The sequence below is a fragment of the Mytilus californianus genome, unplaced genomic scaffold, assembly GCF_021869535.1.
Source record: "Mytilus californianus isolate M0D057914Y unplaced genomic scaffold, xbMytCali1.0.p SCAF_5, whole genome shotgun sequence".
Taxonomy (NCBI): Eukaryota; Metazoa; Mollusca; class Bivalvia; order Mytilida; family Mytilidae; genus Mytilus; species Mytilus californianus.
The window spans coordinates 86,774,057-86,797,548 of NW_026262701.1; the positions used below are offsets into that span (position 1 = coordinate 86,774,057).

The 23,492-nt window shown below is 31.6% G+C and overlaps 1 protein-coding gene across 1 annotated transcript in view; it reads right to left on the minus strand.

The window, feature by feature from the left end:
• LOC127701706 (dynein axonemal heavy chain 8-like) overlaps positions 1-23,492 on the minus strand; it is a 166,696-nt gene that overhangs the window by 89,562 nt on the left and 53,642 nt on the right. The window contains exons 21-37 of the mRNA XM_052205709.1: positions 22,982-23,162; positions 21,364-21,469; positions 19,528-19,684; positions 18,901-19,100; positions 17,867-17,993; positions 16,098-16,333; positions 15,381-15,485; positions 13,952-14,065; positions 12,873-12,935; positions 10,758-10,996; positions 7,440-7,680; positions 6,902-7,101; positions 5,641-5,794; positions 4,824-4,987; positions 4,319-4,421; positions 3,956-4,060; positions 1,807-1,968 (exon numbers count right to left, since the gene is read on the minus strand). Coding sequence (XP_052061669.1) covers positions 1,807-1,968; positions 3,956-4,060; positions 4,319-4,421; positions 4,824-4,987; positions 5,641-5,794; positions 6,902-7,101; positions 7,440-7,680; positions 10,758-10,996; positions 12,873-12,935; positions 13,952-14,065; positions 15,381-15,485; positions 16,098-16,333; positions 17,867-17,993; positions 18,901-19,100; positions 19,528-19,684; positions 21,364-21,469; positions 22,982-23,162 — 2,657 coding nt within the window. The remainder of the gene's footprint in view (positions 1-1,806; positions 1,969-3,955; positions 4,061-4,318; positions 4,422-4,823; positions 4,988-5,640; positions 5,795-6,901; positions 7,102-7,439; positions 7,681-10,757; positions 10,997-12,872; positions 12,936-13,951; positions 14,066-15,380; positions 15,486-16,097; positions 16,334-17,866; positions 17,994-18,900; positions 19,101-19,527; positions 19,685-21,363; positions 21,470-22,981; positions 23,163-23,492) is intronic.

The following is a 23,492-nucleotide window of genomic DNA, read 5'->3' on the forward strand; positions in this document are numbered from 1 at the left end:
ATCTATAATAATATTCAAGATAATAACCAAATACGGCAAAATTTCCTTAAAATTACTAATTCAGAGGCAGCAACCTAACACAGGTTGTCCGATTCATCTGAAAATTTCAGGGCAAATAGATCTTGACCTGATAAACATTTTTACCCCATGTCAGATTTGCTCTCAATGCTTTGGTTTCAGAGATATAAGCCAAAAACTTCAATTTTCCCCTTATGTTTTTTTTTTAGCCATGGCGGCCATCTTGGTTGGTTGGCCGGGTCACCGGACACATTTTTAAAACTAGATACCCTAATGATGATTGTGGCCAAGTTTGGTTAAATTTGGCCCAGTAGTTTCAGAGGAGAAGATTTTTGTAAAAGTTTACGGACGACGGACGCAAAGTGATGAGAAAAGCTCACTTGACCTTTCAGGTCAGGTGAGCTAAAAAGTATACAAGTCTGACTTCAATTCTTCCATATTCTTTCAAAAAAAACGTTCCCTTATTTCAAATTCTCGTAAATTCCGTAAATTTCATCTGATTTAGACACGGTTTACAACAAACAGAAGCGCCATGTTTACACTTTTATCCGGGTATTCAAACAAAGAAAGATAACTCGTGTTTGCAACGTTTTGAGCAGGAAATGTAAAAGAGGTATTCTGATCTCGGTAAAACGGGACTCATCGTCAGCTGTCTGAAGTGTGAATCCCGGTAAACAAGGACTTGTCGGCGAAAGGATTAAAGATAAAGAACAGTATCTTCCTTCAATGTTTATAAGTGTTCTTTCAAATAACAATGTATTGCTCATGGTCTGCCAAATGAACCTCTTTCTGAAAGCTGATCTTAACTGTATTGTTAACCAAAAGATTAGTGGCAATCATGCCCTCCGCAGAAATATTTTGATATTTTTATCAAAATACCATAACACACATGTGACATCGTGGGTCCGTGATTGAATTAAAGTACCTACACCTTATTTTTAGACTGGATTTTTAGTATTCGTACTCTGATAAAGTCATGCTGATTATGAGGTGTAATTTTCTCTGCTTTCAAAATCTTTCTGTTTGAACCCATTGACCCCAAACTTGTAAATTATTGGTAATATTAATTATGTGGAAAACAAAAGGGCCCGGAATGGTGTAATTTTTAATCAACATCATTGTCCTATAATAGCTATATATAAAGTTGAATTCTTTGATTATGTCGTTTTTAAGTCATGCAAGCTAACAAATTGGAAAGTACCTACGCCTTATTTTTAGCCTGGATTTTTAGTATTCATATTGTCATCTGATAAAGTCATGCTGATTATAAGTTACAGTTTTCTCTGCTATCAAAATCTTTCTGTTTGAATTTCTTACTACATCCGGAAACTACATGTGACATATACTATTGGTATTGGTATCAGATTCAACACAGAGCTTATATCAGTTTCCAAAGATTTGGAAGCTGCATGATCTTTACAAGCTTTTTCAGGGGATTTTGAATGGCAGAAACATTGTTTGTATCAGATGGGTCAATATGCACAATTCATTTCAACCCGCTAAAAATGATAACATGTTTAATCCTTAATGTAGTGTAGTATTTCCCTTTAAATATAAAGAGTTATTCAGTTAAAAACTGTTCTGTCTACATTACAATATAAAAGAACTATGTTCTTCCATTTAGCATTGAAGAAGGTTGTGTAGTGTTACAAAAAAAAATCTTCTTGGAATCTTTTTTTTGCAAATTAACTAAAACAGCACCTATTCCTTGGATAAGTTTTTTCTGGAGCAAATGAAAACAAATATTTTAGTTGTTTATGTTACTGAAAAAGGTACTACAATACTAACCTGTGCTGGAAAACCATTTGTAAAACTTAATAGTTCAAATCCGTCGGCGTTTATGGTTCTGAATGCATCTCTAATCACACCATGTAATGATTTTTGCTGTTCTTGCAAAAGTTCTCCTAACCAAGACTCAACATTTCCTTTGGCCATAACTTCTTTTTCTAACTGAATATATAAATAAGGAATCTCTTTTGGCATATTATAGAAACCACTATAATATTTTCTACATTGTTAACAGTACTTTATCTTCATTAAAATAAATATAATATGTTGTTTTATTGTTAAGATTAACACCAAAAAACATAAAAAAACTTTTTTGTTGTTCTTTAAAACTTTTTACAAATATCTTAGAGAAATGAAAGCTTGAGAGCAAATACAATACAATTTCCAAAATAATTCAATTTCCATTCTTTTAAAAAACTTTGATCGGCACTGATTTTCCAACTTGTCCGAGACATTGCTCATATAAACCTATGATATAAGTTTTATAAGAATTGTACACGTGAGCGTACTAACAAGACCAGACCGAAAGACGCACAATATTTCTATGGCCCTCTAACGCGTCACGTAGGGGACAAAAATACAAACTGATTTAACCTTAACCTCAGTAAATGCTTTTCTATTTAAGCATGTGAGGTTTAATTGCAACTATGGAATTGTTGCCAATTTCAAAATGCCTTCCTTGGGTACATCATATGTTAATTAACAGCTGTTTCAGGTTCACAAGATGAGCTTGTCGTATGCATATTAAAATTGTTGCAAGAATAAAATGGATTATTGAAGAACGGCGCATTAAGGGGGATCATCACAATATATTTCCTCGGATAGAATTTTCTTATACTTTACTAAAATGTAGATTTTACCATGATTTTTTCAAAAATATAATAAAAAGTAGGGGTCCTCTTGCTATTTTTCAAGCTACAAGTCGTGCAAAATTCCCCAACTTTGCATAGATTATTCATGGAAAAAATACTTTTTTGTGAATAAAAAGAAATCTATGAGGTAGAATTTTGAAATAAAATATGAAGATAGGCTTTATAATATGCTTTAGGAAATAAAAGAAAAATGGTGTCACCAAACTTTTATTTCTTGTTATAAATAAAAAATAAAAATTTCATTAACATTCCTTATAAAATTTTACTTCAAGAGTTATATACCCTTATATGTCAAAGTTGAAAAACTGAATCGAACAAAAACAAATATTTGGTATTTGTTAAAACAAGACTTAATAATGCAATAAATCACTTCTTAATTTAAATAAACAGTCTTACACATTAATTGCCTATCAGTGTCTCAAAACTTGCAGATTTAAGCAAAGAACTATACAGATTGTGTACTGCTAGTTTACAATCCAAGATGGTAGTATACAGTTAATCTACCTTAAATCATAAGCCATTAAAATGGTCCTGCAGAAAAATTTACTCAAGAATTTCCTTAAACGTACAAAAATAGCCTTAAACTTGATGGTTCTAATAGTTCCCAATAAACTGACCTAATCACAAACTAATACATGTAAACTAAGCAAAAATCTCGATGTCAATAGACCATGACTGAGGAGGCGGGTCTAAATAATCTCCATGGAAATGGGATGTGCCAATGCTAATACAACTGCATACCAAATATCATTCACCTACTACTAGAGGTTCTCCATAAACTGACCTAATCACAAACTAATACATTGTAGACACTGCTGCCGCTGCCGCAAACAGCATACCTATCTATGTCTGGCTTTTTGAATCTGTCAAGGTGAGACAAAAATTGCCTTTAATCTGACAATTAAACTTTCTTTACTCTTGAATGACAAATTGCAAAATTATCAAAATCAATTGAAAGGGAGTTCTTCCTTCGATTCAAATATTCTCAAGCTTTAGCAGCTTGTGTAGACGGAGAGACAATGGTATACCATAATAGTCTTAGACAGGTATATAACAATGAAAATTTCTAAATATTTCATACATATATGGGTTTAAAAAATTCTAACAAAATCAAACTGCAATGTCTGCCAAAATATATGAAATTTTCAAAATATAGCCACATTATATAGAGTTCACTGATAAGATATGTTTTTAAGACAAATGATTATCTGGTCATGATGTCTAATTACAAAAAAACAAATGTTTTCATTAGTCGCCTTTTCTCAATGAAATATTACCATAATTCTTTCATTTTCTCTGGATAACACAGCAATCATTTTATCATAATCCTTCTCATGGAATTCTACTTCATTTACATTTTCAAAAATTCCAAGAAGATGTGCCTGAAATTTAGAATGATATTACTTTAGTTATGACCAATCTACAACCAACCGTATAGAATAACAATATATCTATATGAACTATGGTAATAAATGTAAGGTTTTCAAATACTCTTAGTTCCATTCTTTAATCAAGTTTATTCTAAATTAACACAAAGATTAAAAAAATTTAATGTCAAAGAATAAGGCAAAAGCTGAGAATCTATATCATAATTCCTTCCTTAAAATGGGTCAAAATACTAACACAACAACAAAATATACCTGGATTGTATGAGAGTCACTGGCTTGTCCTAAAATTTCCAGTAAAGAAGGGTCAGATATAAAGAAGAATCTTGGAAATACAAGTCTCTTCTTTTCCAGGTAGCTGAAAAAGACATTATACCTTAACAATAAACATAATGGTACCCCTCTTCTCTTCCTCCTCCCCACAAACTAAAAAAATATAATGTGTCCTTTTACATAATAAACCATTGCTTTACCTGACATATATTTGCAATTAGTTCTACAGTTAAGTCCGGAATGGTTTTTTCCCCAAGTTTAGAACTGTTTAATTTAGCTTTTATGACGAAATATACAGGTAGTTGAACATCTGTTTGTCAAATTCATAAGGTATCCTTGTCATATAGCTGTATGACCTTGTTTAAACACTAGAAAGTCCTCCATAGCTCCATATACTTACAATGGGGAGTTGTTATCCTAGTATTGTAGTTTCTGCAAATAAAAGTGTATATAAATTGATTTATCGTCATATTACGACCTAAATTACCCTGTCAGTGACTTCTGACATAGTTCTAGTTGTTCTAAGAGATGTGGTAGCAGCTGTCCAAGGGTTTCATCTCCTACACAACACTGTACTACATTGGTTACTTCATGAGCTCTTTGAATAATCTTCACCCAGGATTTGTCAATGTTCTGAAATCTTTTGGCTTCCTAGATATAACAAAATAAAAAGATTTCTCTACATTTCTTCAATAGGCTCTTATGTAAAATGAAGTCTTTCTCTTATGATCCTATTTGGATGTATGATGAGCATCGAGGTAAAAACATCCTGTCAGTATTTCAATAAGAAACTTCCTGTCACAGGGCTTTCAGACCAGTTTTGAATGTTTTACAATTTTTTTTTTTTTTTTAAATATAACACACATAATTATGTAAGTACATGAATGTCAAGGATACATCACATGTCACATTCAACTTCATTATCATCTCTTTATTTTTTAACAGAAACATTTTGGGAAAATTTACTTATGAAAATTACTTGAATTCAAAAATTTTATGACAGATGCAAAGAGATGGAAATACATTTTTTTATCCTCATTGGATTTCTAGTCTTGCAACAGACAATGTCACTAAAATTGATTTTATAAGTTGTTTTTTTTCAAAATTAGCTAGGGCTGTTCCATTAAAACATATGTGGTACCCAGAAAAGGCACTTTGAAAATAGGGAAACCATCTATAGACAAAGTGGCAATTTAAGAATTTCTCTTACTCTTTTACTGTACAAAAGCACCTATTCATGGATGAGGTTTCAAAATACATTCCCTGGGATGTACATTTTTATGGAATGTATTAGTTTTATTTACCTGTGGTAACTGTTTAGCTATGTCACCACCAACAAATACAGCTTCAAGATAGACCCATAGGTTCTGTACCACCAACCAGTTCTCCAATATATCAGTTGTATTGGATAGCTTAGCTACCCATTCTTGGATGGTCTTTTTAAATGGTGCATTGTATCTGAAATTGAAATCAATAGCTAACTTTTTTATGGACCAAAGACACAAATGGACAGATTGAAATACTTAGTTTGTAATGTGAAAGGTCATATAATATTAATGGTAGTGACAGAAGTATTTGAAAGCTTTAAAGACCATCTATCTTAATGTTAGCAAGGTAGATGAGATCTACCGATCTCTAAAAATTAGTTAAACTAATGAAAACTAGTCTCCCAAGTTATATAAGCTAAAAAAAAAGCTGCTTTTATATTGATGTTTACCCAACATCTCCTTCTATTATCAAATCTTCTTAAATAAATAAATTTCACCATCTAGAAAATCTGCAAAAATTCTGAACAAACTGCAAGTACTCTCAGATCTGTATTTTTTGTCTTATTTGTTGTTTGGGATCTATAAATACCCTGCCACCTCCAGTCTGTATTTTGGTTAATGTTTTTCAGCTTTGTATTTATCTGATGAGTTAAGCCCTTTTCCACGGATTTTTATAGTTTGTTCTTATGTTGTGCTGTAACACCACTGTCCCAGGTTAGGGGAGAGTTGAGTGCTCACAATCATTTTTAACCCTGCCACATTTTTATGTGCCTGTCAAAAGTCAGGAGCCTGTAGTTCAGTGGTTGTTGTTGATTCATGTCTGTCATATTTGTTTTTCGTAAATTGTTTGATTATAAATTAGGCCATTAGTTTTTCTCAATTGAATTGTTTCATATTTTTCATGTCAGGGCCTTTTACAGCCGACTATACGGTATGGGCTTTTCTCATTGTTGAAAGCTGTAAGGTTAGCTATAATTGCTTACATTCACTTTATTTGAACTTAGGTGGATAGTTGTCTCATTGGCAATCATACCACATCTCCATATTTTTATATTCAAATCTTTTATTTATAAACAAACATTTCTTAGCGTTTGAAGGCTCTGGGTGGCTCATGTGTCATGTGTAACAAAGTCAGAGTCAAGTGTTTGGGAACTTCAACATGTGAAGATAAGACTTGATCTATACCTGACCCACACAAGTTAAATGAAGCCTCTATTAATGGAAAGGTAAAGGGATAGCTATTTAAGAAAGAGCCTGGATTGCATAAGATAGTAAAAACAACTAACTATTTCCCTACCTATTACTTAATAGAGAACTCAAAATCATTAAACTGTCTTCCAGAAAAGTAATGATTTCTGCTGTTTCTCCACCTTTCAATAACAACTCCCCTCTAGTTTTAAAGTTAGCAAAGGACAGTGTACGACCATTCCAATCATTGACAACCTGTGATAACTTGGCCTCTATGTCTTTTTCTTTCACAGCTGAGATGCAAACATCCTGTAAGACATATTTAAATTTAATTACATGCTTACTACACTGTAAGTTTAATCTTTCTAAAAGACAACAAAATATGTGCCAGTTAAAAAAAAGAGATTTTTCTATCATGGATACAATTACATCAACTTTCGTTCAATCATTTTTATCATTATAGTACATCATTGTCAAAATTCTGAAAAAAACCTCAGCAATTTAATATATTTTATTTAAAAAATGGTAATAATAAAACTGTTAAATGTTATATAGGTTTACCTATATTATCATTGCAATTTTGACAAAATAATAATACGCTGTCAGTTTTCCCTTGTTAGAAATAGAAAAACAAATCCAGTCAATACCTCAATGTCTTCCTTATACTTGAGAAGAGGAGCTTTCATGATATCTCTTAACATGAAATTCTCCGAGTCTAGATCAAAAGTATGACCAGTAAGTTTAGCTATCCTTTCCCAATGTCTATCCTTCATGGCTTTATTAGCCATCAGTTCTAATAAAGGACAGGATTCACTAAAGTCATCTATCTTCTTCTTTAATTCAATGAAAGCTGGCCAATCCTTCAAAGCTTTAGGAAGCCTTCGACATCTATAGAAATGTTTTAATATATTGAAGTATTAGTACAAATTATGTGCTTATAAGTTAATTTCTATTCAAATTTAACAACTGGAATAAAATAATTTCCTCTGAAAGCACTTCTATGTTGGGGGTGTTCCATAAAAAATGAAAGAACCTTAGTGAGCGCGCTCACATACCCCACGTCCCCACATTGTCATTGGAGAAATAAAATAAGTGTAAGAAAAAAAAATTGTATCAAAAAAAAAAATTGAATCATAATTTCCTGTCAATATGCACATCTACGTAGTATGTCCTTATTATCTGAAAAGGTTTCATGAAATTCTGTTGTGTGGTTTGAGAGGAGTTGCGATGACAAACTGTTGCAGTAGTACATTAAAGTAAATAAGTTCAAAGGGGCGTAACTCATAGAAAAAGAATTGAAGCGTAATTTCTTGTTGATATGCACAACTACATAGTATGTCCTTATTATCTAAAAAGGTTTCGTGAAATTCTGTTGTGTGGTTTGAGAGGAGTTGCGATGACAAAAGGTTGCAGTAGTATATTGGGCAAATAAGTTCAAAGGGGCGTAACTCCTGGAAAAAAAAATTGAATCGTAATTTCCTGTCGATATGCACATCTACATAGTATGTCCTTATTATCTAAAAAGGTTTCGTGAAATTCTGTTGTGTGGTTTGAGAGGAGTTGCGATGACAAAAGGTTGCAGTAGTATATTGGGCAAATAAGTTCAAAGGGGCGTAACTCCTGGAAAAAAAAATTGAATCGTAATTTCCTGTCGATATGCACATCTACATAGTATGTCCTTATTATCTAAAAAGGTTTCGTGAAATTCTGTTGTGTGGTTTGAGAGGAGTTGCGATGACAAAAGGTTGCAGTAGTATATTGGGCAAATAAGTTCAAAGGGGCGTAACTCCTGGAAAAAAAAATTGAATCGTAATTTCCTGTCGATATGCACATCTACATAGTATGTCCTTATTATCTAAAAAGGTTTCGTGAAATTCTGTTGTGTGGTTTGAAGGAGTTGCGATGACAAGAAACAGGACTGACAGACAGACGGACGGACAGACGGGTCAAAAACATTATACCCTCCGCAACTCGTTGCGTGGGGTATAAAAACATAAATGTGTGAAAGTCTCTAATATTGCTTCTATGGGTAGAAACTCTATATTCAAAGAACCTTCCCTTGATACCATGTATGTTTTAAATGGAACAGCCCATAGTTAATGCTTGTCATATAATCAAAAAAGCTTTAGATTTTTGCAAATAATATGTTTTTAATGTTTTTATTCTTAACTGCATTACCTGAATTATTCACATTTGTCTTATTTTTGCTACATACCTGAGGGATATTCAAACTTAAAAGAACCAAGTGCTATAAAATAGTACTATAATGTCTTTTGGAATGAATAAATGATTAAAATCAAAGAATCAACATCAACCTTTTATAAACACAAAAAAGCTTGTGGGTAAAACAGAAAAAAAAGTTGTAATATATTAGTAACAGTTTACTGCATATATGAGGCCACAATTAAAAATATTTCAGTTTGCCCAAACCCCACCCATGATGACTGTGTGTGGGTAGGTAGGTAGGCAAATTCTTTTTTTTTTTTATCAGAATTTGCATGAAAATATTAAAACAGTATACAATCGACTCCACTTAATCGCATACCGCTTAATAGCATAATTTGGTTAATTGCATAATTTTCTCCTGCACAAAACCATTTCCCATTCATCTAATGTTAAATTATCCGGTTATATGCATAGCCTTAAAAGTGGCCTTTCGGTTAATTGCATAGAAAATAATTGCCGGCTAGATGTGCTTAGTTCAAACTGACGAGATTTTTTACCGGAAACGGCAATTTGGTAAGTATATTTTTCTTGAATGCATCATTATTTCATATTCACTTTTGTGTTATTAAAATAAAGTTTTAAAACAGTTTCTTTCGTGTTTATATGATCAAACTGATGATGGAGTTTTACTTTAAATAACCCTCGATGTGTACACAGGTGAAGTTTCCCATGTTCTATTTTAAGCCTCGAGGTCATAAAATGTCAAACAGGTAATTGTTGTAAAAACATGACCATTCTATCCCAAAAGGTGTTAATTATTGATTGAATTTTAAGCATTGTCCATAGATAACATTTGGGGTGAATTTTATAAACAATAACGCCTGCTAATTTACTTTGAAAGACCATCCAATGTGTACTCTCGCAATTCGGCTTGGGGTGATTTGCATTTATATTAAACATTACAGGGCATTTATATATGGTTGAAGAATTTGATTTGTCAATCTTTTATTTTTATTATTTTTGGAAAAGAGCATTCACTTCTAATTATTATATTTTCACACGTTCAACAATCGTGTCCAGCAAATAACCCATACAGGGCCCCTTTACTGCTTTGCATATACGAAACTAACGAGGTTAAAGAAACAGTGTTACATCACTGTGCAAGCGGTAAATACTGCATATCAAAGGCAGTTCATTACACATTTATTGTTAAAAATGATAATAAACTGTGTAGTATAGTTGAACAATTTATTTTAATCAAAGCGTAATGATGTACATTGTTCATACGGGTCATAGAAACAAATCTATTTTTAGAACAATTTGTTCTAATTTTGTATCCCAGGTAAAGGAATTTCACATGATTTACTTCTTTACGTTCGTTAAATCAGAAGATAAAAACCGAGTACATCGAATATCGATTAACTGCGTCTCTTACATGCTTTCTTTTAATCTTATTCACTTTCATTCGCAAAGACGAAAATTAAGTTTATATGATAACGGAGCGGACACGAAAAAAATTCTTCAAAAAAACGGCAAAAAAAGAATTTGAGTCGGTCGCGTTTGGGCAAACATACAATATTTTTATTTTGGCCTGATCATATCCAACTTCCAAAATATTATTTTTGTACTTGACCATCTGAAGACCTAGTTTGCTGTATGATACTTCAGTAGGTAACATGGAATGTCATGGCTCTTTTTTTTTCAGTGTTCATTTTGATTTTTATCTTCAGGTCATACTGCATTTTTAAGGTACACAAATGTAACAAAACACATGTTTTACCAAATGGTAAATATCATACCTGTTTTGCAGATCATTTAGTTCTGTATTAATTTTCTCTATGTCTACTTCTGTCCAAAGAATATCAAAATATCCATTAATAACAGTCATGACAGTACTGTACAGACCATACAACTTCTGTAACAATCCAAGCTCTTTCTTTATCTTCATTAATGTAGGATAATCTGTCACAGGTAAACCAAACAGCTGTTCTCCAGCAGAATAAATACCATACTTGTTATACAACTCGTCAAACTGACTCTGAAAATATAAATTGAAGACCATTGCTATTCTTATTTTCTTTGATATTTCTTTAAACTCCTCTAAAAAAATTTCAAGAAAAAGTATGAATAAAATGCTTCGCTGAGCGCAGCTGGATACGACCGCAGAGGTCCAACCCTGAACAGTTGGGGCAAAAATGGACACAATATTCGCACTTGATACAGGCCTGAATTTGGATTGTAATTAAATATTTGACACATAATAGGTTTCTGACACCGAATAACTGTAGTCAAAGAACTTAGAATTGGTTATATGATTTGAATTTCACCTCCCCCCCCCCCCCCCCCCTTTCCAAAAAAAAAAAATTCTTTCCCTCAAGATATGGTCATAATCTCAATTCAAATTTCCAATGGAGTTTGCAACCATAATTACCAATTTAAATACATCATAAAAGTCTTAAAATAAAAAATGACATACATTATCATTGCTAAAATTAATATTCCTTTAATAGTAACTTCTGAGAATAAATTGACAGCTAATCACCTCAAGGCAATACAAAATTTCTTTATACATAATTTAAAAGCAGTGTAAGGGAGGTAATCCAAACATACACAACATTGTACTTTAAATGTGTTTGGATTACCTCCCTTACACTGCTTTTAAATTGTCCATTAACCAGGAAACCTTTGTTTTTCCCCCTTTTTTGCCCCTAATTCCTAAACAGTTTGAGCCATAACCCCCCAAAGTCAATCCTAACGATCCCTTTGTGGTATGGAACTTTGTGGTATAATTTCAGAGAGATTCATACACTGTTCCACATGTTATTGTCTGGAAACTAGAAAAATGCTTATTTGGGCCATTTTTTGGCCCCTAATTCCTAATTCCTTAACTGTTAAGACCAATCCCAACCTTCCTTTTGTGGTTATAAACCTTGTGTTTAAATTTCATAGATTTCTATTTACTTATACTAAAGTTATTGTCTGGAAACCAAATGTCTTCGGACGACGACGACAACGTGATACCAATATACGATTGCGGTCGAATAAAAATTAGAAAAAAACAGCTCCTCCAAGACTAGCATATGTATATATCATTTCCCAATAGTGAATACCTATGGAAAATCGTTGTTTTGGTAGATTTCTTGACTTATTCATTGACTCAAGCAAATGGATGTTTAAAGGTACAGTTTTTGTATCCAGTGCAGACAGAGTGTGGTCCAACTTTTATCCCTCTAGTGCTACGATTGGAAGAAAACCATTTCTGTCAAAAAAAGCCCAAAATCATTTTTTACAATTTTTGACTGAACTTGGCCCTCAAACCAGAGGTAGTTATTTCATGGCCCTCATTTTCATAAAACACTAAAACCCACAAAAAAATGTCATATTGTGCCAGATTCATATTTCTAAGTCTGATTTTTCTCCTTTACATCATGAAATTACGGAATAGCATACATCTTTTTTAGCTTAGACTTTATGCTTGAGTATATTTTGTGAAATGATAATGGACTAAAATAGAACACCATGGGAGGTAAAAAAAAAAAAAGCACCAAACATGTCAAAAGACAGTTAAGTTGCTTTCTCATTGACATCAACCCAACATATTTCTTTATTCAAATTAATGTTTAACTTGTTAATATACAACTACCAACCAAAAAATGGGTCAATATTATTAAGCAACAAACAAAATTTGTGTTTCATAAGGGCAAAAAATAGGTCAATATCAGCAAGCAACAAACAAAATTTGCATTTTATAAGGTTGAACAAAGGAAAGATAGTATGCCCCCAGTTACTTACTAGCGGGACATTAACATGGATTTATATAATGTGACCAACATAGCTCTGGTTGAATCTTTTCTTGTACTGATAAACAATGAGTGTCAATAGATCACTGAACCATGATATAATGTATTATTCACCTGAAAAACTTGGAGTCTATCATTTGCTTCATTTGGTGATATGCCTTCACACATTGGTCCATCCTAAAAAATGATAAAATTAGAATCTCTAACTGCTACAAATTATGACAATGAAAAGAAATATGTTTTCTTATCAGTCATATGAAACAAGTTTCTTGAAATTTGAATATATATTAAACTAAGTCTTGTATATACGTTTCTTTTATATTATTACGAATCTATAATGTATTATCGAAAATAATATTTCATTCAGTGATTGTTGATCTCAAGCTAATTAACTTTCTAGTTTGTTGCCGAAGTTTACCGGATCGTGACATTGATAAACAATAAAAACAGAGCATGTGGTAAACGTGACAAATGAGTGAATTGAAAGAGCCATGACATTATTTTTTATATTTTCCATGCGTTCCCATTAGTTGAATAAACTTTTTCCTTAACAATTGTTAAATGATTTGTTGTATTAAATTTGTTCATTTAAGAATCTGTTATTACTATTTAACTTCCAGAGCACGTTTGTTTACATTCTTTCATCACGGTTTTCCCCTCGCACTTGCGCTGGCTGAAGTTATAACGAGAGGTTTCAAAGTTAAGGTCACTGCATACGTGAAAAGATTAGCGAATTAGTGTCTGGGAAGTCAATAATTCAATATCGGTACATTTCTGAAGATTTTGACAATATAAAGGATTTTCTTTTTAAAAAAAGTTCACATTCACTTCTTTTTAGAGTAAAAACTTAGCCATTCAAGTATATAAAACATATTCAACTAATTTGAAGTTTCATATGACTTTAAATTTACATAGTGAATTGTGTGTTTGTGCTTTGGGTTCTAACAGTTGGATGAAAGCTGCTTACAATATTGAATCTCTTAAAAAAAAACCTTGTATAATCACATAAATAAAAGTAATTATAAACAATTCTAAATTTTGATACAGAAACATTAGTAAACAAAATGTCATCTTATACTTTTCTTGTTCTACCAGTATCTTTACCCTCTAAACCCTTTGAGCATAACTGGATAATAAAAATCATTTTTAACACTGTAAATATTCACGAGATATCTTATGAATAGTCTACTTACTGTATCATAATTTAAAGCAAAATCTTCTGCATCTTTGTGAAAGGTTTCTACTGATGTCAAAAGTTCACCCTTGAATCCAGGTTGTACTCTTACCAATTCATCTTGGACATGGTTCTAATAAATCATCAATAATCATCACTTTGATACGTCAAATTTAAATTAAGGTAGATCGGGTGTCTTTTTTTAAAAATATTTTACAAAGTATCATTCAATATACAACAAATTGTCTAAAACTTGAAATTTAAAGATTAATCAATCAAAAAATTAAGTGTCGTATAGTATATATGAATTTTTCAGAAGAAATCCTTTTAAAATCAAGGGCAGATAATTATACTGAATTTGATAGGACAATATGTGTTTTTTTGGAATTTTTAAGAAATTAAGGCACGTGACCCCATATCTTTATTTGACATAACTTTTACTCATAACCTAGATTGATTACAAGATAGCTTTGAGATTAAGCCCCATCTCTATAACCTTGTTTACAAGTCCCATATTAGTGTAAGCTATTAATGTGTGATCATTAGTATGTAGTCTATAAATAATTGTCATTTTGGCTAAAGCAAAACAAATGTACCAAACAAAAATATTCTTTATTATTCATCAATAAGAATAACTGACTTAACTGTGACATTTGCAAGCACTGACCTCAGGTCTGCAACGGTAAAGTAAATTTCTGACATTTTTATTCAAGTGAAGAAATCAAACTGTGTTCAAATCACAATTAGTTAACTCAAACTAACCATAATTTAATTTGAAAATGTATTCCAGAAAAAGACTCAAAGCCCATGAAAACTTTTGAGGTGTTTAAGAAATATCCAATAGATCTTTTCCCAAAAATTCTTACAATCAAATTAATTGTGTTATTCTAATTTGTTCATGACTTGTTGTTGAGGATGATGGATTAGTGTTTTGTGTCCAGTGGCAAATATTACATGCATACCAGGACAATAATATCTTAATATGAACCGACAACCTTAGCCGAAATTTATAGTGGGTCCTTAGGTAACAGTGGACAGGAAGACATATCACCTAGTAGTGATGTTCCATTATAGATTATAATAAAAATTTATTGATTATTGAAAATTTGGTTTTATACTATTATAAATTTCAATAATCCACAAAAGTAAAAATCAAGTTATTAAATTTTTTATTTTATATCAAGCTATCAATTATGAAGTCTTTTTGTTCATTAGTACATGAGAACAAGGTTTATGCAATATAGACCCACTCTTAGAGTGGGGGTATAATATTTCTTTTTTGTGGACTGTCCATTTGAGATTTTTATATGTGCTGACTTTGATATGTTTTTCCTTCTTTGTGCCTTTTGTCGATGATTGTTTTGTTAACATGAAGTAAAATGAAGGTTTTATGGTTGATTTGATATCTCAAAAATAAGAAAATTAATGTCATTAGCAAGTAGACTTACAGCACTCCTCATTAACTTCTGGAATGAATATCTCAAGGAATCCACTCGATCATTTTCTTCCTTGGGTACAGTAACTTCAAAATCATTCAAAATAGCATAGGACTCCTAAAAGAAATGAAAGAAGAAACAAGTGACACTACTGATTTTAAGATATATTTACAATGAAATCAATCTAAATAAGTCACTTTCTCTTCAGCTATATCAATGGTAAAAAACTCGTCAGAAGTTACTAATTTAAAGAGTTTAAAGCTTAGCTGACTGAAATTACCCTACTGGTAAGAGATACATTTTTTTCAATCAATGACCTACTTCTCTTGGAGAATCAAAATGGAACAAATATTAATAAGAGAAAAAGAGCTATTGTTTCCCTTGTCTGTTCACAACTTTAGTGTAATTTCTGAACAATATGTACTGTGAGTTTTTGTTCACTAATGTCACCCTAGCTATGGACGTAAATAACATCACAAAATTCTATTTTTTAAGGTTACTTGCCTCCTTGACATATAATGATCTGACATCATATATGTACACAGAAATAATGATATTGATAGAAATAATACTTCATTACGTTTTAGCAAAGGTTGACATAAACCCTTTCACAAGGTTTGATCCCTATATTGTTGCATATTTTAGCTTAGTAGCTATAAATTAGACTTGATCTCAATTTACAATTGAGCATGGTTTCCAAAATTGCATCAATACCAACATATAATTTACCTCTATAGGACCAAGTGACATGTCCAAATGTATTTGATTATTTCTAATGTCTGCTAAAGCTCCCATTGACTCTCTGACATCCTGAAGGTCTCTGATTGGACGAGCTAATCGTTTACTGTAATCATCAACAAAGGACAACACCTCGTCCATTTTATTTCTAAATTTGTTGTTCAATTCTTTCCCAAATAACAGCTTCCATGCCTTGATTTCAACTCTCAAAGCCAGTTTCAATTTTTCTGAAAGCAAATTATTTAACATTTCACCAAGTGCTTTTTTCACTCATAATGAACCATATTATTCTATTTTAGAAAGACAGGATGAAGTTTTTTTTTTTTTTTTTTTGATATTTTAAAAAAATAATGTTACTGAATAAGAATTACTTTAACCCTCAATGTGCCCCCTTTTTTACACCTTATATCCATTTGAACATACAGGTCAAAGACAGAGATGACCACTCTTTGTAAAGGACAATATGACAAATCCTTACAATCAACATTAATAAGAGAGAGGTACACAACAGAATTTATAAAAAAAATTCAATATAACTCTTGTATAAGACTGAATAACACTGCAAACACTAAATCACTTTAAGGTTAATGACCCATTCTGTAGGCCAGTGCATTACGAAATATTCAAAGTGCTATAATATCAAACCAGTAAAAATACAGAAGAAAAGTGACCTGACATTTTGTACATATACTAAAGGGAAACGTTGTTCATAGCAATACTGTTAAATATTTCATTGCATTTAATATAAAATGGGGATTTGGTGGCAAATAAAGCCAAAATTTTTGCAAAAACCCACAGACTTTATGACAGAGATTTTCGTTATAAAATTGTAAGCAGATTACTCACTTGTTTGTCCATGATGTGCTAGCAATTATTGCCTACAAAAAGTCCTAAACATCCTTTACAATCCAAAAAAACCTCGCCTTTTGTTATTTTAATAGTAAAATGCAAATGTTGAAATTAAAATAGCATTACCTTAACATATGTAAGTTATGCAAAAATATTCAAAGTCAATGAACCATGACTGAAAGAACAGGGTCTCAAACAATCTCCATGGCAATAAAATGTGCCAATGCTAATACAACTGCCTACTAAATTTCTTTGACCTACCACTAGTAGTTTCCCAGAAACGAGCCTAATTACAAACTAATACATTGTTAACTATACTGACAACGCTGCTTTTGGTAACAGTATACCTATGTCTCGCTTTTTTAATCAATCAAAGTGAGACAAATACAAGAAGATGTGGTATGATTGCCAATGAAACAACTCTCAACCAGAGACCAAATGAGGTAGAGGTCACAGTATGACCTTTAACAAGGCGCAAAATAAATACTGCATAGTAAGCTATAAAGGGTCCAGTAATGACAAATGTAAAACAATTCAATTGAGAAATAAAAATGAGAATGGAAACGGGGAATGTGTCAAAGAAACAACAACTCAACCAAAACAACCTGACCAAAGAGCAGAAAACAGCCCAAGGCCACCAATGGGTCTTCAAAACAGCGAGAAAATCCCGCACCAGGAGGCGGGCTTCAGCTGGCCCCTAAACAAAAATGTGTACTAGTTCATAGACAATGGACGTCACACTAAACTCCTAAACATATAAATGAACTGAAATTAAAAATAACATAAAAGCTAACAATGGCCAGAGGTTCCTGACTTGGGACAGATGCAAAAATGAGAAAACTTGTTTGTATCAAAAAGTACCTTAAAAGGACATTTTACTTTCTGCTACGGGTAATATGTCATCAAGTTACCTGTAATTAGTTCAATAGGACCAACAACTTCTGATGCTTGTATGTCATCTATGTTGTCTTCTAATTTAGTGAACATGGCTACTTTAGCTTTATATTCTGATAAAATTGGATCCGTTGAAATAAACTCCTAAAAAATAATAATTTAATTATACTATGTCTATAACTGTAAACATCAGAAAAATAACATTGAGATTGAAGGAAACCATCTTGTGTTCCTCATCTTGTTTTAGCTTACCTTAATAATCCTCTTGATGTAATGACCAATCATGCAAAGAATCCTCATTTTACCCCAAGGTGTGGTTCCTTTATTAATCACGAGTAGTTAGCATCAACCAAGGAATTAAAACTTAAACATTTTTTTTCATTTAGAGATTTTAACTTTATTCTTTATACATATTTGAGGAGTAATGAACAGTCAAAAAGTCTGAATTATCTCCAAGCAATTCTTAAGATAAAAAGCAGACACATTTAATGAACTTCGAAGCAGCTATAATTATTAAAGGATATAATATAATATTCTCCCTGTATCAACACTGACTGGTTAACAGGTTGACAAGTAGGTGCAAAATGCTAAAAGTTAAGATTGTCCTCTTTTCACCAATAATGGTTTATAACTATTTGGTTGAAACAGAGACAATTTAGAAAAATATGTCCAATTTTTGGAGCAATCAATGAAGACATTTCACACAGCTGTTATATTTAGCTTAGATTTTCCTATGGTGAACAACCCTTATGTGGGTATTTTTTTATTTTAATTGAAAGGAATAAGGATCAATTAAATGATAAACACAATTTCTGTATTTAACTTCAGCTGCATCATAAACATGTATAATTAATTCATAACAAATTTCAAAGGCAAGTTAGACACAAAGTGAACTGGTAAATGAGGTTATACAGGTATGTGTAACTTAAGATTTTTTTCTTTTCTGTCCAGGAAAGGTTGTAAAACAAAATTGATTTTTGAAGAAAATGTTTTGGGGTACAAATTATAGTTTGTATGGGCATTATAACTTTATTGACAGTGAACTACTTACTGTGACAGCTTCTTGTCTGTCCTTTTCCCATAAAAAGGAATAGTCAGAATATCTCTGCAAGGATTCCAAAACATCTGATTTTAATGTACTGATGGCAGAAGACATCATCATTACATATTTTGATACATCTTTATTCTCAGCAATGATTTTGTAGAAATTTTTCTTGCCAAGAGGAGGTGCTTTCAATAAAGCACCAACATCTGAAATATAGTTAACATATGTTAATAAACAGAAAATACATTGTAATTAAAATTAAATATAATTGAAGAAAGCACTTTTGTTATATGTAAATCTGATTTGTAATATGGATAATAGACAGTTTATTCTTGAGATTCTTGACACCTTTTACACAATATGTAATTAAAATATTATCTACAAAACTTATTGTATAATGATGAATTCCCTAATGAAATTAAGTGTCTGTTACATCTTATTCATATAAAACTATCTAAATTCTGAAATAAACATCCACATAATCTATTTGGTTCTTTTCAACACAAATTGATTATTGTTTGCTTAACTTCCAGTGGCAAATAAGTCATGCCTATTCAGGATAAAAAAAGCCCACACAGATATTTTCAAAATACATCATTTGTGAAAGGATATTATCTTGATACTACAGTATACCTATTTCTGTGACATTTAATGATCTACTAGTGCCTGTGTCAGAGTTTTGGTCTTCTCTGTCCTGTCCCCACTGATAAACTCCTTTACTGATATCAAGGGCCCGCTGTGTGGCTTTATTTAATGATTGCTGAATATCATCCAATCCTGGTTGCATTACCTATTACAATTATAATCTTTTAAAAAAACATGAATTCCAATAATTTCGCATGCAAACCTATTAAGTTTATTAAGCATGGGTTTCAAAAACATAGTCAAATATTTCCTACAATGAATTTCTTTTGACTTATTAATACTACAGTATTGTGTAAGGGTTTACATATATGAACAGTTCCTTTTTTGTCGATCCTGCGACATTTATGTCGTGAAAGCGAGACATAGCGATTCTAGATTCCGTCGTTGGCATTGTCAACATTTAGGTTCAGTCTGTGGTTAAAGTTTATTTTAGACATCAATAACTGTCAACCCTTCATGGCATTTTATGAAATTTGGACAGAAGCTTGTTTATTATCAAAATACAGCATCCAGAGCAAAATTTTGAAAATATTTATTTTCATTTTTCTGTATTTTAATGATAAATGGACTTAGTTTTTTTACACAGTTCAGTTCAGAAGTAGATACAGTCTGCGGTTAAAGTTTGTTACACATCAATTACTTTGTCAAACCGTCAGGAAATTTTATGAAAATTTGGCAGAAGCTTTTTTATGATTAAGAGATAATGTCTGAAGCAAACTTTTGAAAATAATATTTTTTTTTTCAATATTTTCCTGATAGATGGACTTAGTTTTTTACAGTTAACATTTACAGAAGTTTGGGATTAAATTTTGTTGACATGATAAATTTGTAAACCTTCATGGATTGTTATGAAACTTGGACAGAAGCTAATCTTCAAGACCAAGAAATAGCATCTAGAGAAAAAGTTTTATTTTTTTTTAAATTCTGTATTTTACTGATAAATGGACTCACTTTTGTAGGTCAACATCACACCTTTACACTGACAGCAGCAATCGTAGGTGAGACTCAGGGTTCCATGGAACCCCTTACAAATTTTCTAATATAGTAATAACTTGCAGGGATTATTTTGACTACATATAAATTAACAAATTCATTAGAATATATGGGTCTGGAACATCATACCCTATTTTCAAACAGTTCTTCCTACAACTAATAAAAAAGAAACAGAAACAAAATAACTGAACAAAATCATCTATGATCTTATATTTGCACTCTGTGTAATTCCAGTTTTATTATATACAGCACCAAGAAATTGCAAACAGTACCAACATCTGTCAGTATGTATGAGTGTAATAAACTACTATTCAATACAAACATGCAGTAGGAATGTTTAAGTTGTTTCTATTGATTGACACCAATTTTTCATAGTGCCATCCCAGGGTATCATGTTCAGGGTGTATCAAAATGGAACAATAATCTTTAACATTACTGTTATGTTATTTGGAGATGAATTATATGATGTTCTTTCCTATACTTAATATGGAATATTTTGAATTGTTATCAAGTAAACAGAAAATTTTAGAACTCATTTCCCTCTGAATAGAACAAGGCTTAAAAGATTTAAGTTTTAATCTTTAATGTGCTGCTGCTTAAATAGTAAGAATATGTCAATATATAAAGAATTAACATTCAGTTAATTTACATACAAATATACAATGATTCATAAAAATATGAAACTGATTTCAGTAAACTTGACTTAGATTGATTGATTGTTGACGTCTTGGAAATGGTTCTTCAAATTATATGGTTTATTCAATCCTTCTTTTCAAAAATATCTGGGCATTCAGACAATTATAACCTTATATCATATAACCTAGTACCTACCACATTTGGAATACAAAGTGTTATGTCAGCAACAAAGAATGGGACTCTACTGCCATTCCATCCTCCGACACTCTCATCAAAATGTAAACCACCACCCCTTCTTCCACTAAAACAAAAAAATGTTATGAACACATATATAAAATGAAGAAATAATAATTGCAGTATTATACCAAAATGGTTTTATTCTAAAAATACAAATAGTTTGTATATGCTTAGGATTAGGACTGTAGGAGACAAGAATTACTAACATATGTCAGACAGACATATACTTTCCAACTAACCCACATTCAAACATATGTCTAATGAATTTTTACTCCTCATAACTAAAATGTCATATTTAAACGGATAGTAGCTACGATTTTCATTAAAATTATTTTTCTAATCTATATGCCGGATTTTGTACAAAAGGTTTATTTAGAATGAATAAAACCATCACTGTTTACTTTCCAATTAGCATTTAGAAGCTTTTTAACGTTTTACACCTGAATTTTAATTTTTGTCTGTAGACAAAAATTCGATGTTAAGCCAACCCTTATTCATATGACCTATGTTGGCCTTAACTCTGCAGTTCACAATGCACAATCGCAAGTTGTCCCTCGAAGGGAAAATGTCGAACAGAGGAATATTATCGCGGAAATGGAATGTGTGTTTACAGTTTCTGCGAGAAAAAGAAACAGTAAAGAGGTGCAGACAAGTTATTGTAAATTGAAAATAAATTACGGCGATGAGATCGGTCATTAGAATCATTTACAAACACCCGACACACAGATAAAGTCATTATATAAGCAGTCGACATTACGACGGTTTGCGAAATGTAAAAAATATTTCTGAACTTTTCGAATCCAGATCACATGAAAATAAATCGCGACGTGTTCAAATCATTATTGTCCAAAATATCTTTATAAATTTAAGAGCAGTGATCTCACAACTTAAAAGACATTAAAAATCAACTTCTTACAATTTAATATTATTCTTCCGGTGTACCCTGCATGAAGGCCCCAATTCAATTCACAAACACGTGTATACGTTATCGGCATAGTTTTGTCATACAAATATAAAACAAGTGTATAATATCGCCATTGTTGGAGAACCTTGGGTTCAAATAATATGCAGGCATTTGGTATATTTTGTTGTTTACATAATTTGATAAATGGTTTTCAAATATGTACGTTTAATCTAAAGAAATTGTCGAATACGTAAGGAAACAAAAGCACATGTTCATATTTATTTATATCTTGGTCATCTCACTCGCTGTGTCGGCAAAGTTCGGGAAGTAAACCCAAATGCATAATTAATGAGATGAAAAGGCACGCTACACGATATTAATTATCAATTATTAACACTTCTGTACTTTATATAAACATTCCACCGATCTTATTGTTAATTCAAAGTACATATCTTTGATTTTAGCAGCTTTAAAACTTGGTCATAATTTTGTCAACATAGTAGCTACTATCCCTTTAATAAAATCAATGTCAATACTGAAAAGCTGTTAAGTATCAAAAGTACCAAAATATGAACACTAATACTAAATGTTTTAAATTTCAAAATTGTGTCATGTGCAGCATGCAAAATTTTATGTGCCTGACACATGTTTAAATTAATGACTAGTTTCTACCTGGAAAAGAAGCGTCTCCTCATTGTATCTAAGGAATGTCTGGTAGCTTTTAGAAGAGATTCTACTAGTCTATTGTTAAAGAAATCTTTCAGTTCATCACAAGCTTCCAGTATTGACTGTTCTTCTGTAGTGTCATGGTCCTCTGAATTCTCATGCTCTGAAGTTGATTCATTATCAAATCCTAAAATTTGAAGCAAATACTCAGCTTTGACTACAAAGTTTACATTGCTGCTATGATACTATCTGAGATGTTAAACTAAAATAAAATAAATGGAGCTATCATTAAGAATGCTCTTTTTTGATTGAAAATGTCACTTTCTTAGAAATGTCAGTATAACAAAGTTAAAATATATATCTTAGTTCATGTAGTAAGTTTAAAATATAAAAAGATGCTATCTTCCATAATCCAAATGCATGGGGGGATAGGGGGACACTGACCACCCATGAAATAATTTTTTTTATTTTACTTCTAATTCTTTATTCTTCTAATGCAAATGTAACCACCAGTATT